This window comes from Cotesia glomerata, linkage group LG8 (assembly GCF_020080835.1).
Source record: "Cotesia glomerata isolate CgM1 linkage group LG8, MPM_Cglom_v2.3, whole genome shotgun sequence".
NCBI lineage: Eukaryota > Metazoa > Arthropoda > Insecta > Hymenoptera > Braconidae > Cotesia > Cotesia glomerata.
The window spans coordinates 7648698-7666646 of NC_058165.1; the positions used below are offsets into that span (position 1 = coordinate 7648698).

At 30.1% G+C, this 17949-nt stretch overlaps 2 protein-coding genes across 3 annotated transcripts; one reads left to right on the forward strand and one right to left on the reverse strand.

Annotated features, from left to right (window-relative positions):
• The first annotated feature begins 367 nt into the window (after window positions 1–367).
• LOC123270544 lies at window positions 368–6661 on the forward strand. Of its 2 annotated transcripts, none has more exons than XM_044736651.1 (6): window positions 368–590; window positions 1171–1345; window positions 4384–4672; window positions 4879–5035; window positions 5140–5289; window positions 6401–6661. In XM_044736651.1, the coding sequence occupies exons 1-6, from the start codon at window positions 525–527 to the stop codon at window positions 6539–6541; spliced, it is 978 nt and encodes a 325-aa protein (XP_044592586.1). In that variant the 5' UTR covers window positions 368–524; the 3' UTR covers window positions 6542–6661. The 2 variants fall into 2 exon arrangements, with proteins under 2 accessions (XP_044592586.1, XP_044592585.1); XM_044736650.1 differs by having other exon boundaries at window positions 369–590; window positions 4369–4672.
• A 6762-nt stretch (window positions 6662–13423) lies between these two features.
• LOC123270769 lies at window positions 13424–17368 on the reverse strand. Its single transcript, XM_044736918.1, has 3 exons — window positions 16808–17368; window positions 13895–14043; window positions 13424–13540 (listed from the first exon to the last, which is right to left on the reverse strand). The coding sequence occupies exons 1-2, from the start codon at window positions 17276–17278 to the stop codon at window positions 13897–13899; spliced, it is 618 nt and encodes a 205-aa protein (XP_044592853.1). The 5' UTR covers window positions 17279–17368; the 3' UTR covers window positions 13424–13540; window positions 13895–13896.
• Window positions 17369–17949: the final 581 nt, after the last annotated feature.

The window sequence follows — 17949 nt, forward strand, 5'->3', positions numbered from 1 at the left end:
GATTCAAAATTTGACTTCGTTCAATAAATTTTTAGTCTTTCTGAATATTTTCTTAATCCAATAAAATTTACCTCCACTCAATATTTTTCTTTCAGTGTAAAAATAGCAAATAATAATCAATTTAAAAAAAAATTTTTATAACCCCAGCGATGATTTTTATTTCAACATTGTGATTTTTATATCATTTACATATACAATATGGCTGTCAGGTACGATTTAATGTGACAAAATGTTGAGATCTTGGTTTTTAGGCAATAATAAAGTATACCTTCGCAAAAGGCATTCAAAATTCAAAGTTTTTAATTCATAATTCGAATGAAATTTACTCAACTAAACAAGCGACACGCGATTAAAAATCTGAAATAAACAAAATATACAAAGACATATATTCATACATAGAAGCTCGCGATGTTCAATTTTTTAAAATAAAAATCAGACGTCGCTCGTCTATAAGTTGTCTTTGGCAAATAACAAGATGATATATGGTCGAAATTCACGTGGGATAGTCGAATGAACGTTGAGATATGTCAGAAAAAAGGAAGGATCTTGACGTGGCGACGTCCTGCCAAGTAGAACGTCTGCAGAAAGAGGTAAATAACAAAACTAGGAAAAATAACTCTGTATATATGTATGAATGTATGAAGCCGTGGATAAATGAAACAAAACAAAACAAGAAGAGTACGAGTTAGTGCGTCTGTCTAGACACTCCGAGCTGAGGCTGAGCTAGCTCTTGCTCTTGCAGAAACTTGTAGATCAGACCTGTCTTTAGAGTTCTAAGTCTAAGTCTAAGTCTGCACTGGCCTAGTCCTCGTTCTTGATTTTTATTTCTTGTTTCTTCTTTTTCCTTCTCTTTCTTCCTTACTTAGTTGCATTAGCGTCAATCTTGACAGCCTAACTACACGCTTGGCTCAGGAATAGAAAAGAGAGCCTGAGAAAAGAGCTGTGTATACATACATTACACATACATTCTCTCCAAGTCAATCTCAATGCTCTCACGAAGAAATAAAATAAAATCCCAGTATCGATTTATCGTGATATTCGCATCGACATTTACCTTTTTTAATTTGCCAACCATCTGTCTGTTAAATTCACCCGGATTTTTATCTATGACGATTTAGATTTAGATTTATAATAGTATTTGTTGATGTTGTTGTTGTTGTTATTTTCCAGGCGCTAGAATGCCTCGAAAAATTCCCGAACAAGGTTATGGACCTCAATAATATTATCGAGATTTATGCGCCATCTTCTGTCAAAAATGGAAATTTTAATGATGCTGTCAATAAATTTCCTGGCTCTGTTTCTTCTGGCAATGAAGTTGAAGATGAGCTTGATACACTGGATGAAAGTAAATTTTTTAGTTTATTTATTTATTATTGTTGAAAAATTTAGTACCGTTTTTTTTTTCTTTTACGAGATCAGGACTAAATATCCTGTATAATAATATCATGTCCAAAAATATCCTTAGACACAAGTGTCCAGATCATTAATATTCTTGAACAAAATGGTCTTGGTTAATACAATTTTATACATTTATTTATATTATTATTATTATGAGTTTAACTTGTATACCGTTTTCTGGTTTTTACAAGGCTAATTGTCTCAGCTTCTCCGCATATAGTCTTTTTCAACTCTTTATTATCAACAAATGCTCCGCTCTATATTATCAACACAATCTTTCAACTCTTTTATTATCAACATATTCTCCACTCTTTTTATAATCAACATATTCGCCATTTTTTTATTATCAACATGTTCTCCGCTTTTTATAATCAATATATCATTTCGCACATCTCTATTCTCAATGCGGATGTGGACCGACTTATGCTTTCTGTACTGTATTTACCCTATTCCTTACCCCTTTCTATCGGTTGTTGGAATAGTGGCGATGAGGAAACCACAGAGAAAACCCATGCTAGTACAGTTGGCTACCGAAGCGATCTCCGACGGTTGGTGTTGGAACTATTCGAACAATCTTCGGGGCTCGAACCCTCGCCTCACGACATGATGCACGAACGAGCTAACGGGATAATGACTTAGTCCGCTCGGCCATCATGCCGCTACATTTATTTATATTTTTTTTTTTTTTTTTTTAATGCAATATCGATATTGTTAATGAATAAGGATATTTTTGGACAAGATATTCAGTCCTAGACTCATTTTTACGAGTAATCATGATTGATTAAATTTTGCTTAGAATTTGACCACCAAAAATTTAGTTAACTGTTTATAAATTTTAATTAATTTTTAATAAAAATACTTTTTTTCCAAAAAAATATTCATTAACAGTTGAAAAATATTTAGTTATATTTGGTATGCTAAAAAATTGTTTCCAAATAAATTAGTTTATCAACAGTTAAAAAATGCTTCTATCAGTGTAGTAATTTTTACATAAAAAAAATGGAGCAATAAAAACATTACCGTTTTTGCAGTAATAAAAAGCTTTGAAAAAAAAATACAGTTTCAAATAAAATTTTTATAGAATAAAATTTAAAGTATTCATGTTTACAGTTTTAAAAATATTTCCATCAGAATTTGTAGAAATTTATATTCTCAAATTGTGATTTTTCCACTTTATTATTCGAAGCAGCTTCATGAAAGTAATTTTTGAATTTTTTCCTTGCACCAATTCTTCATAGTGATTATGATTATTTAATTAATAATTTATTTTCAGTCTGTAAATCCAAAATTAAATTAAAAATATTATACATGTCCATCGAATCTTTAAAATTTAAATATTAAGAGCATGTAATACAGTCTGTTGTCGGTAATTCAGTTTGGACTAGTGATAACAAATGCCAATTGAATATATCGGATTGTTTATTTGAAACACATAAAATGCACTGAAGATTATCAGGCTGACTGTCAATACTCCCAACACTGTTCAAAAAAATTAAACTATAATTTATTTACTATAGTAAATGAAATTTTTTGTTGATAATTAGTTTTCTATTCAAACCTAGTTGCATTTTAATAATTCTGTCTTACAAGTAATCTAAACTAAAGTAAAGATTAACCAAAAAATTAAATCAATCTCAAAGATTATATTGGTTGTAAGTTTATGAGTAATTTCTTTATAGTAAAGTTTATTTACTTGAATATATGATGGGCCCGGAGATAAGGCAGTTTTACGCGCGAACTCTACCTATTTATTTATCATTTTGTTATTTTTTTTCAATGATTAAATTTAAAAATAGAAGAATCAATTTACGAAGGACTATTAGTAACATACTCCGGCCAAGTTTAATAATTTTTTGTTAAAAAATTACTTGGTCAAAAAGCGTCTCAGTATTTTGTCCAAAATTTGAATATTCTCTGTCCTACATGTTCTTAAAACAAAATTATTCATTATGAAAAATCTAAAATATTGAATAAAAAACTCCTTAATTATCTTAGTAACAAGCGCTTTATAAATAAACTTAATTTTAATTATTTTTCTACTCACATTTTATCTTTTTTTACGAATAATTAATGGTGTAAAAAATAAAAATATCTAATATTCACAATTAATTTTAAAATAATGTGTATCAATATTAAGTACATAAATTTTTCGATTTTTTTTTTCATCTGAAAATTTTATTTTATAAATATTAAAAATTAATTACAAATTTCTAAAATAGTGGTCCTTAGCTTTTATTTTTTTTTTTTTACTATTAAATTGACCATTAAGTGAAAAAAAAAAGTTTGGAAAATCCAAAAGTGCACGCCTCATAACGCTCATTTATTTCTTAAGAAAAAAATTAATTGTGTAATTGATTAAAAAAAAAAAAATTATAATTAAGTAATTTCTTACAGAGTATTTTTTATTTCTTTTTTAAATATTGGCGCCTTTTTTTTGTCATATGCGCACGCAGTCTAAAAAAATCTAGCTTGATCAAGTGGCGCCAGAGTTTTCACGTGACAAATAAGAAAAGTTCATTTGGCTTTGTACGGTTGAATCGTAGTGAATTTTAATAAAAATTCAATTAAAAAAAAAAAAAATACGTAAACTAGGCCACTGATATGAAATACGGACCCAGTTCATTGAATTCTTAAACTAATAAAAAAGGTCCGGTCTTGAAATATCAATTTGTTCGGGAGTAATCGTTGGTACATCCAAAATGGGATGACATCCGGACGTCCAGTAAAATTTTTTTCAAAACGTTTTTTTTTTTCAAAATAGCAACATGAAATGATTTTAGAAAGTAAAAAATGGTTTAATTTAAGTGTTTTTTCGGTGTACATCTACTTATATTATTGAATAAGTGTAATATGGTTGTGATAGAAGCATTTAAAGCATTATGAGGCGTGCAATTAAAGCATATTTTCGACAGTCATCTAAAATAAAAAAAAAAGTTAAATTTTAAAAATAATTAAAATAAAATTTTTAAGTTCCCATAAAACCAGAAAAATCAGAATTGGACTTGCGGTCGCTAACGAGTTATTACACATTAACTACCTACAAGGACCGAGGGGTAACTCTTAATGGAGTAGGAGGGGGAGGAGTTTGCAAACGTCGTTACTACCGAGTTGGTGGGCATCATCGGCATCTGCGTGATCTTAATCGTCGCCGGCCAGCAGCACTGGGTCAGCTGATAGGATTTATCGCAAGCAAATTAGCAGTCTGTACTAAGAATATTATAATTACGCCCTCTTCTTACGTCCTCCACCGCATTATCTCCGCGGTCTTTCGCAGGTAATATCTCTAGCTTAACAACTCCTTTCACTTAATTACTCATGATTAAACAGAACGAAATTAAGAGCACATCTTGTTTAATTCATCTCATACTTTCTCTAATACAATGTAACGCTCCGAGCCCCGAGCTGTGTTTCACTCGACAAACAAAGACCATAATTGTAATTGTAATTGTATAATAAACAAATAAATTTAATTGAAAAAAGGCGGGAATTAAAAAACGTTCAGTGTGGACCTTGCGCCGACTGGAGCAGTTCACTTTCTGCTTGCATAACCAATTTTAAGGATGATACAACCACTGTGGGGAGATTTATCAGTGTCATACGGCCTGCCGCTGTTCAACTAATCACAGACACTACTATCGTTAGTATTCAATTAATTATTTGCCACTTTAGTAATTACCCATCAAATTATTATTAATAAATAAATGTTGAAATATTTTTTAATGGAATTTTTTATTTTAACAGTTGAAAAGATGGCTCCAATCGATTGCGGCCAAGAATATTACACTGAAGGAACTCAACAATGCGACTCGTAATACTGAGACAATTGATTGCTGGGCGTATGAACTGTTTTTTCATTTGAAACACTTGCAGATTAATCGCGCAAAAGAAAAAGTAAGGTTTTTATTTTAGTTAGATTTTGAAAAAATTGCTATCGAAGTCCTGAGATGAATTTTTAATACTATCGAAATCGAATTTAAAATTGAAATGCTGGATGGTCAAATGATAAGAAATAGAAAGAAATTGAGAAGAATCTTTTTTGTCGAGAATTTAATTTTCTAGTAAAAAAGTCTCATATAATTTTTTTTACCTTTAATAGGTAGCCCAGAATTTTGATTTTAAAGACGTCGAAACAAATGATCGAAAAATCAAATTACAAATTGAACTTCTGATCAAAATAAAAAGAGATAGGGGCAAAATGATATGAATATTTTTTTTTGTTGACCATTGAATTTCCAACAAAAAAAGTTTCTTATGATTTTTTTTTATCGTCAAAGGGAACCTAGAATTTTGGTATTTAAAGTTGTGACTGTCGAACTCTTAGATGTTAACTGTATTATTACTTAAATTATTGTTATCACTTTAAATATAAGTATATGAACTTACTATATGCAAGTCTCTAGATAGATAACTGAAATTTTGAATACTGAAGATTATACTGTTAGTTTATACCTATCATATTATTACTAAAAACTTTTCTTTACTGAAAAACAAAAAATAATAATTTCTGCTAATGCAAAAAATTTCTTCCATTTTTAACTATTGAAAAAATTTTAATTAGCAATCTTATAAAACTGCAATTAAAGAAAATCTTGACTCAAAAAAAATTATTCTGAAATTGATTCAACAAAGTTCGCATTTTATTATAATTATGAGTCAAAAAATGTTTGAGCAATCGAATTTGCACAACAATTTTTTTTATCAACTCATTTCTAAACGATTAAAAAATTGTAATATTGAAATTAAAAGACATCTATTATAATTTTTAGAATTTTTTAGCAAATAAATTGTACCATGAAAACTTTATTTAGAAAATTCCATATTTAAAAGCTTTAAAAAAGTGTAAATGCAAGTTTTTTCTAATAATTTTCTGGACCTAGTTTATTTTTCAAGAAAAATCAAAAAATTATCAAGTATCTGCTAATTTCAGTGTCATAAGAAATTTCCAACTATAAACCCATGAAAAACAATCATAAAGACAGAAAAAAAAATTGCATTGTTCCAGGTCCTAGATCCTGCAATAACGGACGACGTAACCCATTTAAACTTATGGCACCGCTTGGTCCAACTACGAGACAACTACATAATCCTCTACGAAAATCTGTACCTGGACCCAAAAATCCAAGAGATCCAGCAAAAAATTTAACAATCAATCTTAACAAAGCTTTAATTTTTTTATTTTATTTTGATATAATCTTGATATTTTTTACACTCTACACCCCAATGGCTGAGAGCAATAAATAATTGTTAGCAAGAACAATAAAATTCATTTTGAAATTTCTCAATGATCTAGCCCTGCCTTTTATTCGCCATGGATATTTTATTTTATAAAGTTTGACATGCTTTGTTCTCAACGATCGCTGTTACGACACTACACACATTGATACAGATATAACACATAAACACCCATTGCGTTTATTAAGACAAAGAAACCTTTCGGTTTCTTTCATCCTCCCTTGTAATAAATATAAAATGTACTATATAATATAATACATTAAACATCAATCTTGGACATTAACGAATCGGGTTATCTGTGTTCGAGCATAGAGCATTGATTTAAATTTCCGAGACTGTATAGTAAAGTATACAAGTAAAGAGTTACACCAATAACAAGCAGAAGAGCATAATGAACACACACATTACATTTAATGACTTTGACTTGTTGTTATATGTATCCGTCTGCTCAGACTGTGCCTGAGAATACTTAAACTGGAAAGTTAGTACTACTATTCTTGCGTAAAAGATCGATAAACAACGGCATTCATCATCAATGCAATCATTCATTTGTAACTTTTTATTTTTTATGTATTGATGGATAAATAATGCCCGAGAGTTTGCGTAATTTTTGTCGAGACGCTACGAAATGACGCTTCAGATTTGTTCTCGTTGTTATTAGAACAATTGAGGATTGTTGGCTGCTTTGATTTTCTTTTTAGTGCGGATACGATTTATTGGATGTCACTTTTACAGATCGATTTTTTTATGATGTCGAATAGTTAGTGATGTTTGAATTTTTGAATGAGTAGTAAGTTTTGAAAAAAATTTCTTGTGTATCAACGAACTTACAATCAGTTATTATTGTTTTATTTGGGAATTTATTGAGAAATAAAAAGTAGTGTAAACACGGAATATTTTCTGGTAAATTCATGGTGAAAATTACTGTACTGTATTGTAATCTAGGGCAATCCATTACCATTTATGAATAAAAGCAATATTTTTTAAAGTTTGGGTCAGTAAAATTTACTGAAGCTTCTAGTAAAATAGAAAAAAAATTAATATAGCTTACCGCGCCCATTGAATAGAATTGTTGTTGGATATATCGTTACTAATGGAATATTTATTATTATTATTATAGGTTTTACATTTTTGAAAAACTAGATTTTTATTTAATAAGATTGAATTATTTATTTAAGGTAGTACCCTCGCCAAAGTCGTTTTCTTAGGATTTTTTTTTTAATTTTGGCAGATTAATGTTCATATAATTCTGCGTCGATTGGCGCAATTTGAGAATTTTTGACCATCTGGTTTCCGAGATATTTAATTTCAAAGTTTAAGTTTTGAACGCTCTTATACATTACGGTATACGGGATATCGAAAAATTTACCTACAAACATTTTTATATCTCAGAAACTTTTCTTAGGATCTTTTTAAAAAACTAGAGTAACGTTATCTAACAACTAAACAATTATTTAAAAAAAACTTCATTGATAATTACCACACAGTTTCAGAGATATTTATTAATAAGTAATGAAAAATTTACCAGACTTTAACCGAGGAGGGGATATGTTAATAAAGCTGCAGCAACAGCGCAAGTTTTGTGAGCCGCGAAAGAAGTATGAGACGCGCCTGAGCTGACAAATTTGAAAAGTTTAATTTACGTTAGGTGTAATATTATAGTTATTAATTTTATTTATTTAAAAAAAAAAAACTATGATTATTTTATGAAAATAAGTATTTTTTTATGATACTAAAGTTAGCCGACATTTTTATTTTTAAAATTTTTTTTTAGTAATTAAATTAGAAAAAAAAAATTTTTTTTTATATTGCATTCACAGTTTTTGAAGTTTTTTTCAAGTGAAATTTTTTTTTCATTTTTTTGTAATCATTTTTTCAATAAAAAAAAATTCTAAAAATTTTTAAATGTCGGCTGAATTAATTTTCATTTTTTTTTATATTTATTAAAAATTCAAAAAGTTAACAATTTTAATAATATATATTAATCTTTCATAAGTTATAAAAATAATAGTCAGATGAAATAATAAAAAATACTTAAATTTAAAATCAATTAATACATAAACACAAAAATTTAATTACTTATTTTTCTGAAAAAACAAAACAATATTGTCAATTATTTTTTTTCTATTTGTTATTTGTATAGTTATTTGCATATGTGCTAGAGATTTTTGTCGTTTTTCAAGGACTTTTCAAGGACTTTTTTTTCATGAATCGTCTTTTATAAGTCGATTTTTCAGACATTGTTATTATATTTCCGAATAAATGTATGTAAATAAATAAATAAACGCATGTATCAAAACAGAGGTTAGTCTACAGCTAGTAAACACTACAGTATAACCACTATAAAATATCTTAACGCTCACGCAGTGTTGCCAGACTTTTCAAACGATCAGTTTCTCGTTCGTGATTGGCTGAAATAAGTACATAAACAGCAAAAAGTTTTAGGCTTGTCAATAATGACTATCCGATATGTGTACCGTTCACTCTAGCATAAACTTTTGACGACGGAAGTCGCGAGGGTAAAGTCTTAATTAATTTTTTTCATTTAATTTATTTTTTAAGGTTATTTCACTTAAAAATATATATAGAATGATAGTTAGTAGTAAAAAAAAAATTACGAATGTCATCAAGTATATTTTTACAAATAATCTTAAATTAATTGCATAAAATTTAATTAAAGTGATAATTGTATAAAAGTGTTGTAAGAATTAACTATAATTGAGCAACAACTGATCACAAAAATGTGTAATTTTTTGTACAGCTGAGAAATTTTCAACAATTGTAACACCGCCTCAAAGTCGCTGGCTAATTACTTAGATCAACAGATTCGGTAGAATCTGGCGCCAAGTTCCGTTCAAATCTGTTGTAAACGGAGCGCCAGACTACTGACTAAGTTTACTGTAAGCAGAACGGTTTTTTGAGGTTGCGAAATTTTATTTAATTCTACGGTACTTTTTTACCCACGCATCACTCTTAAACATGAATTAGTGAAAATTTACTTGAATAAGTGAATATTGTGCCAGAAGATGCCAATCGTACCACTGGTTCGAATCAGTGGTACGATTGGCACTTGGAAATAGTGAATATTCACTTCCTTCAAGTTAATTTTCACTAATTCATGTTTAGAGAGCATAACAGTAATTCATAATTTATTTCACCGTATTAATTAATTATATTCACTTGTAACAATTTATTTACTTGGAATTATTAAATTTTATCAGCACATACTATAGTTCGCTCATAAATTTCGATCCTGACTTTTTTTTTTATGGAGAAAGGTCAGCGCCACAGACTAGATAAAATAAAAATGTGTAGTAATCCTCCTATAGATACGCAACTACAGTTAACCCTTCGTCACTCGCGTCTTTTTTAGTTTCTCGCTCGCACTATAGTGAGTCTCCATAGGTTGAGTAGTTGTTAGGCGGCGATCTGCTCATGGCGCGAGTGACGAAGGGTTAAAAAAAGTAATTCACAGCTTACGTTTACGGCCGCCAGGGTGCACTGGAATTATATCTACATAAACTGTAGCTTCAAGGGGATAGTTTGCAGTAAAAAATGCTGCCAACGCGAGATTTAAGTTGGTACCAATTGTAAATTTTCATTATAGTTACAAAAAATACTAAAATCCGAACAAAAACAGTTTCACTGTAAAAAAATCACGCCAAGTCCACGTTCATAAGAATATTAGGAAAAAAAAAAATTTTTTTTTCTTTACAAAGATACAAAATAAAAAAATAAAAAAATTAAAAAATCCAAGTAACCGATATGATTGTTTATGATTTTCGGAGATTAAAAAAAATCTTATTGTAAATTTAAAAATTAAAAAAAAATTTTAGAACGTACTTGATGTGCGTCATTGTGTATTTCAATTTTTTTAAAGTTCTAATAAATAGATTTTACGAATTTCATTAAAAGTAAAATATTTTGCAACCACGCACACTAAATACGTTCTAAAATTTTTTTTTAATTTTTAAATTTACAATAAGATTTTTTTTAATTTTCGAAAATCATAAACAATCATATCGGTTACTTGGATTTTTTAATTTTTTTATTTTGTATCTTTTTGTAAAGAAAAAAAAATTTTTTTTTTTCCTAATAGTCTTATGAACGTGGACTTGGCGTGATTTTTTTACAGTGAAACTGTTTTTGTTCGGATTTATTTTTACTGAAGAGACTCTGGTAAATTTTTCAGTAGTTTCAGTAAAAACACTTTATTTCACTGTAATTTTTTATCCTATATTATTAAAAAATAATTATTCATCTTATCAATTGTTTATGTTTATTATTTTTTTCCGGTACACTACAGCAAAAATAATGATATTTTTCTAGATTTTTTGCATTGTATTTTTGAATAAATAAAAATGGCCACACATGGTCTGTTATGTCGATACATAATTTTGATATACCTATATATGGGTGATTCTCTGTAAGGACGTCTTCAATCTGTTCAAAATTGTTTGACCAAATTATTTTTGAATTTATTAGAAAAAAAAATTAACAAGGGCTACAAAACTATCAGCTTAATTATAATAAATAAACAGCCGAATTAATTTTTGCTTTTTCGATATTTGTGTATCTTTTCCCGTACTGAAAAAAAATATATGCCGCATATACGGGGGCAAAAAAAAGTATGTGGCGTATATATTTTATATGTGCGACGTATATGTATTTTTGTCAGCATATATGCGCATATATATTTTTTCAGTGTGGGTTGCCATATAACATGACAGGGGACTGACTGTCAGGGGACTGATTTTTTTTATCAAATTGAGAAAAATCAAGCAAACTATTTCAATGCATTCAACTTTTTAAGTTCTCAATGAATGTTTACATTAATTAGAATAATATTAAGACTTATGGATCCAATTTTATAAATAAATTATAAACAAAAATAGCTGTCAGGGGACTGAGTTTTGAAGTGGCCCAGACACATATTTCCAGAACAAACGGTGCTTTGATACTAAATAAAATGGCGATAAAGCGCTAACAGCCCTATGGTTATTAACTTACGGCTAGTTAGATCCTTATAAACCTTACAAAAGGTAAAATAACACGCTAGATTTTTTTTTTTTTGGCTTTGAACTTCTGACAGGGGACTGATCTTAAAATGCATGGGACAAACTTTGGTTTAATGAATTTAATGAAACAAATCAACTTTCGGTACTTTTTATTGAAGAAGATTGTTAGTTAACTAATTAAGTTTATAAAAATTATGGACCAAATTATATATTATTGACGAATAACTCAAAATTTAATCTTAAAGTTTTAATTTTGGGACTGGGACAGCCCAGGGGACTGACATTTCGGTGGTTTATGAATTTATAGCAAAAAAACCAAAATTTATTCCATTTTAGTTTTCAATGCTCCAAATAGAAATGTTTTTTTACTTTCGTAATAAATTTTTTTTAGTAACAAAATAACAATTTTTCTAATAAAAAAATGCCTGGGACAGCAAAAAACATCCTTACAGAGAATCACCCATATGTGTCCTTATATTAAAATTTGGTATTTGGAGCCATGTATGGCCAGATTGGGCTTGATCTGTTCGTATATAGCCTGATATGCCCATATAGAACCTAATAGGTCATATATGACCACAAATAATTTTTGGATCGAAATTATTGTGAAAAATATCCGATAGATGGTGTATGATCATTGAATCTTCCTCCTACAAAAGAGTTAAGTTTGAGGTATTTGATTCTCAAATAAAAATATTTTTTTGTGACTCTTTTCAAGAGTTGATCTGGCATTGGTTTTTAGTTAAATCAACTAACTACTTAATCAATTTTTGGTTAATAAAACATGCTAATTGACGTAAACATTAATAATATTCCATAAAATAAATTGGAAGGATAGTATAAATATAATTGTTAGATTCTAGTAAGAGTAAAACTCCCAGGTATTAGCTCCCACATAAATTAGATCCTGTATTTATATTTATAGTTATATTTATATTTATAATATTATTCAGTTATAAAATTTATCATTGCGGTCGTAGGTATCCAGTAGCCGGAGTATTGCAGTTATTAGTGGTGGTAGGATGTAGTTTGTAGTGTATAGTAGTATTTTATTAAAGTTTAAGTATAAAGTATAAAGTATAAACCTAAGTCGTGGTGGAACAATATACCATGAGAAAGTCAATGTTACTTTTGCACAAGAACCAACAACGTGGCTATGAAAGCCCACACACGACGACATAATCGCTCAACGTTTACCTTGGCAATCTATTACATGTTTTCTTTATTGTCCTAAGGAGTAAGAAGTTAAATAAGTTAAATAACTGAGGTACAACATACCAACAACAATCGCTAGCAAAAAGTATTCTGAAAAAATTTTTTAAACAAACTATTATATCAATAATTTCATTTTATCGTTATTATCAGTATAAATACATTGAAAAAATAATTGTTGGATCAAAAAAAAAATATTTTTGATCCTAAAAACTGTTTTAAAGAGAACCAAAAGTTTCTTGATTCAGGATTTACCGTCTGGAAGCTTGTTTATTTAACCAGAAGAAAATCAAAATATTATTTTTATAAGATACATTTTATTCAACATCAAACAATTACTATTCTACAAAATTAGCAATAACTTTATTCTTAAGAATTTTATCTTCTTGGTTTGAGAAAAATGTCTTCATTTAAAACAGAGAATTAAAGTCGAAATTAAGGGGCACAACTAGTGTAACGGCCTAAAAAAAAGGTGATTTTTGGGAATTTTTATTAAAGAAAATACTTTATCAATTATTTCAAAATTTTAAGAATATATTTATACATGTTTTAAGAATTTATAGTGAAATTTTTGAAGAAAAAAATTAAATATTTTTTAAGTTATCGTCGATCTCCAACGGCGCGAAAAAAAAAAGGTCCTTCACTGCTGCAGTGATTCCGGCCTTCTCCGTGGATGAAATCTAAAAAAAAAAAATTCTCGTTAAACTAGATAAAATTGTCTGTACAATGACCTACGATAAAAAAAAATCAAAAATTGACAATATGGCGGCGTTTTAAAAAAAATAGACGAATTTTACCCAAAATTTTGGTCGTTTTTGGCCTGCCAAAATTCGATTTTTGATCAGATCAAAAAATCGATAGGTCATTGTACGGAGAACTATATATAGAACATGTAAAAAAAATTCGATAGTGATCGGATCATTTGTTTTTGAGTAATCACTGCAGCAAATTCGGAAAATGCTGTTTCGAGAAAAACGCGTTTAAAGATAAAATGATCGTTTTCACTGTTATAAGTGGTTTAAAATCATACTTACAGCTAATCTGCTATTCCAGGGCCATATAATTCACCTTCCTCTTCTTCGAAAAGGGCTTGTTCAGCTGAAGAAGCTTTTCTTCGAGAGGATCGACCTTCTTTTGAAGAAGCCCTTTGGCGATGATCAGCGATTCGTATTCTCGTGTTGTCCTTAAGGGGCACAACTAGTGTGAAATTTCGAAAAAATCGATTTTTTTTTTTCATATTTCGGTAGATTACACCTTTAAAAATAACATATTAAAATTTCAAATCGATATCTCATATAGTTTTTGAGTTATAACATTTTAAAGACCAGCCGCTCGGCAGCTAGAGAGTCCCATTAGCTACGAGACGTACCTGAGGTATTGTTCAGAGTCTACTGTCCCTTCCAGCCCCTATAACACGATTCCAGTTTCTATTGTTGGCTCTCAGGTATACTAAAATATATCATTATAATAATTTCTAGAAATTTTTCGTTTACTGCCACGTAAATTATTTTCGGAGCCAGACGCATTTAGTCTCATTGTGATCGTTGTATCGAGAGCATCATAATTTTACACGTGCTATTTTCTTGAAAATGAGTGATCAATCTTCATATTCTAATAAAAAAGGAACTCACAATGTTCCTAAACATCGATCAATTGCGAAAAAACGCAAGTTTACCGGAAATAGATTTACATTTGAGCAATCTACTGCGAATACCAGTACGTCCGCAGAAAAGTTATTACATAATAATGACAATAATGTTGTGATTGACCCATCTCATGGATATTGTTTTTTTGCAATTTTTATCAGTTTTTAGTGCAATTAGTAATTTAGTGGTGTGTAAAACCTGTCAAAAAAAAGTTACTTTCAATCAAGCAAGTCCAAGAGGCCTAGGGTTCAAAATTGCTATAATTTGTGAATGTGGCAATTCGTATATTAATTCTGGACCAATGATTGATAACGCATTTGAAGTAAATAGACGTATTGTTGCTGTGATGCGTCTATTGGGCATCGGAATAAATGGGATAAATCTTTTCTGTGGATTAATGGATTTAGCATGCAAATTTTACGACCAAACTTTTGCGGGATGTTTTACGAATTTACAGATTGCAGCCGAAACCATTTGTAAGCTCAGTATGCAGCAAGCTATAAATGAAGAAAAGAGCTTACATTAAAGGAAGAAAATTCGGAGACAAATTTGACTGTTAGCGGCGACGGTACCTGGAAAAAACGTGGCCATACTTCCCGTTTTGGAGTAGTTACGCTGGCAGGAAAATACAGCAAGAAAATTCTTGATTCATGCGTAAAATCTACATATTGTCAGAGTTGTGTTTTTTGGAAGAAAAAAAAAGATAGCGAACCTGAAGCTTATGAGGAATGGCTATCATTACACGAAGAAGAATGTGATGTCAATCATAAAGGATCTGCCTCAAAAATGGAAGTGGATAGTGTAAAAGACATGTTTGGTCGTTCCATTAGTAAATATGGTGTAAAATATACCCGCTATATTGGTGATGGTGATAGTGCTACCCACAAAGGACTTATAGATTTGAATCCTTATGATATTCCTGTTGCTAAATTGGAATGCTATCTACATGTGAAAAAAAGAATGGGAAGACGTTGCCGAAATGTAAAAGAAAACTAATAAGAATTTAGGAGGAAAAAGTAAAACATCACAAAAGTTAACTGTAAATTTAATAAATAAACTCCAAAAATATTATGGTCTGGCAATTATGAGGAATCAAGATAATGTAGATGAAATGTATAAAGCAATCTGGGCAACATTTTATCATTTCTGTTCAACTGACAAAACCCAAATCATAAAAATTGTCCAGAAGGCGCTGAAAGTTGGTGCGCTTATCGCCGCGCGGAAGCTGAAGGAATCACTAGTACATTTAAACACGATTACCTCCCACTGGATCCAGAAGTACAAAAGCTATAAAACCTATTTATGAAGACTTATCTCGACATGAATTGCTTGATAGATGTAAAGGTAACAATACTCAAAACAACAATGAAAGCTACAACGGTTTACTTTGGCACTTTTCACCCAAGCATCTTCATAATGGCTTCAAAACTATTGAATTGTCAAATAATTTCGCAACTGCAATATTTAATGACGGTTATTCGTCAATTTTGAAGATGTTCAATCTAATGGGAGTGATAGTTGGACCTGCAGCAAGAGATTTTGCGGCTCTTAAGGACAACACGAGAATACGAATCGCTGATCATCGCCAAGGGCTTCTTCAAAAGAAGGTCGATCCTCTCGAAGAAAAGCTTCTTCAGCTGAACAAAGCCCTTTTCGAAGAAGAAGAGGAAGGTGAATTATATGGCCCTGGAATAGCAGATTAGCTGTAAGTATGATTTTAAACCACTTATAACAGTGAAAACGATCATTTTATCTTTAAACGCGTTTTTCTCGAAACAGCATTTTCTGAATTTGCTGCAGTGATTACTCAAAAACAAATGATCCGATCACTATCGAATTTTTTTTACATGTTCTATATATAGTTCTCCGTACAATGACCTATCGATTTTTTGATCTGATCAAAAATCGAATTTTGGCAGGCCAAAAACGACCAAAATTTTGGGTAAAATTCGTCTATTTTTTTTAAAACGCCGCCATATTGTCAATTTTTGATTTTTTTTTTTTATCGTAAGTCATTGTACAGACAATTTTATCTAGTTTAACGAGAATTTTTTTTTTTAGATTTCATCCACGGAGAAGGCCGGAATCACTGCAGCAGTGAAGGACCTTTTTTTTTTCGCGCCGTTGGAGATCGACGATAACTTAAAAAATATTTAATTTTTTTCTTCAAAAATTTCACTATAAATTCTTAAAACATGTATAAATATATTCTTAAAATTTTGAAATAATTGATAAAGTATTTTCTTTAATAAAAATTCCCAAAAATCACCTTTTTTTTAGGCCGTTACACTAGTTGTGCCCCTTAAGAGCCGCAAAATCTCTTGCTGCAGGTCCAACTATCACTCCCATTAGATTGAACATCTTCAAAATTGACGAATAACCGTCATTAAATATTGCAGTTGCGAAATTATTTGACAATTCAATAGTTTTGAAGCCATTATGAAGATGCTTGGGTGAAAAGTGCCAAAGTAAACCGTTGTAGCTTTCATTGTTGTTTTGAGTATTGTTACCTTTACATCTATCAAGCAATTCATGTCGAGATAAGTCTTCATAAATAGGTTTTATAGCTTTTTGTACTTCTGGATCCAGTGGGAGGTAATCGTGTTTAAATGTACTAGTGATTCCTTCAGCTTCCGCGCGGCGATAAGCGCACCAACTTTCAGCGCCTTCTGGACAATTTTTATGATTTGGGTTTTTGTCAGTTGAACAGAAATGATAAAATGTTGCCCAGATTGCTTTATACATTTCATCTACATTATCTTGATTCCTCATAATTGCCAGACCATAATATTTTTGGAGTTTATTTATTAAATTTACAGTTAACTTTTGTGATGTTTTACTTTTTCCTCCTAAATTCTTATTAGTTTTCTTTACATTTCGGCAACGTCTTCCCATTCTTTTTTTCACATGTAGATAGCATTCCAATTTAGCAACAGGAATATCATAAGGATTCAAATCTATAAGTCCTTTGTGGGTAGCACTATCACCATCACCAATATAGCGGGTATATTTTACACCATATTTACTAATGGAACGACCAAACATGTCTTTTACACTATCCACTTCCATTTTTGAGGCAGATCCTTTATGATTGACATCACATTCTTCTTCGTGTAATGATAGCCATTCCTCATAAGCTTCAGGTTCGCTATCTTTTTTTTTCTTCCAAAAAACACAACTCTGACAATATGTAGATTTTACGCATGAATCAAGAATTTTCTTGCTGTATTTTCCTGCCAGCGTAACTACTCCAAAACGGGAAGTATGGCCACGTTTTTCCAGGTACCGTCGCCGCTAACAGTCAAATTTGTCTCCGAATTTTCTTCCTTTAATGTAAGCTCTTTTTCTTCATTTATAGCTTGCTGCATACTGAGCTTACAAATGGTTTCGGCTGCAATCTGTAAATTCGTAAAACATCCCGCAAAAGTTTGGTCGTAAAATTT

Bases quoted from the DNA above. Each gene is read 5' to 3' on its own strand.
- LOC123270769 (XM_044736918.1), bottom strand. From the start codon at position 17,278: ATGAGGAATCAAGATAATGTAGATGAAATGTATAAAGCAATCTGGGCA. The intron at 14,044-16,807 runs GGGCACAACTAG...GTGCCCCTTAAG, and splicing joins GAGATTTTGCGGCTCTTAAG to GACAACACGAGAATACGAAT.
- LOC123270544 (XM_044736650.1), top strand. From the start codon at position 525: ATGTCAGAAAAAAGGAAGGATCTTGACGTGGCGACGTCCTGCCAAGTA. The intron at 591-1,170 runs GTAAATAACAAA...GTTATTTTCCAG, and splicing joins TAGAACGTCTGCAGAAAGAG to GCGCTAGAATGCCTCGAAAA. The intron at 5,036-5,139 runs GTTAGTATTCAA...TTATTTTAACAG, and splicing joins TAATCACAGACACTACTATC to TTGAAAAGATGGCTCCAATC.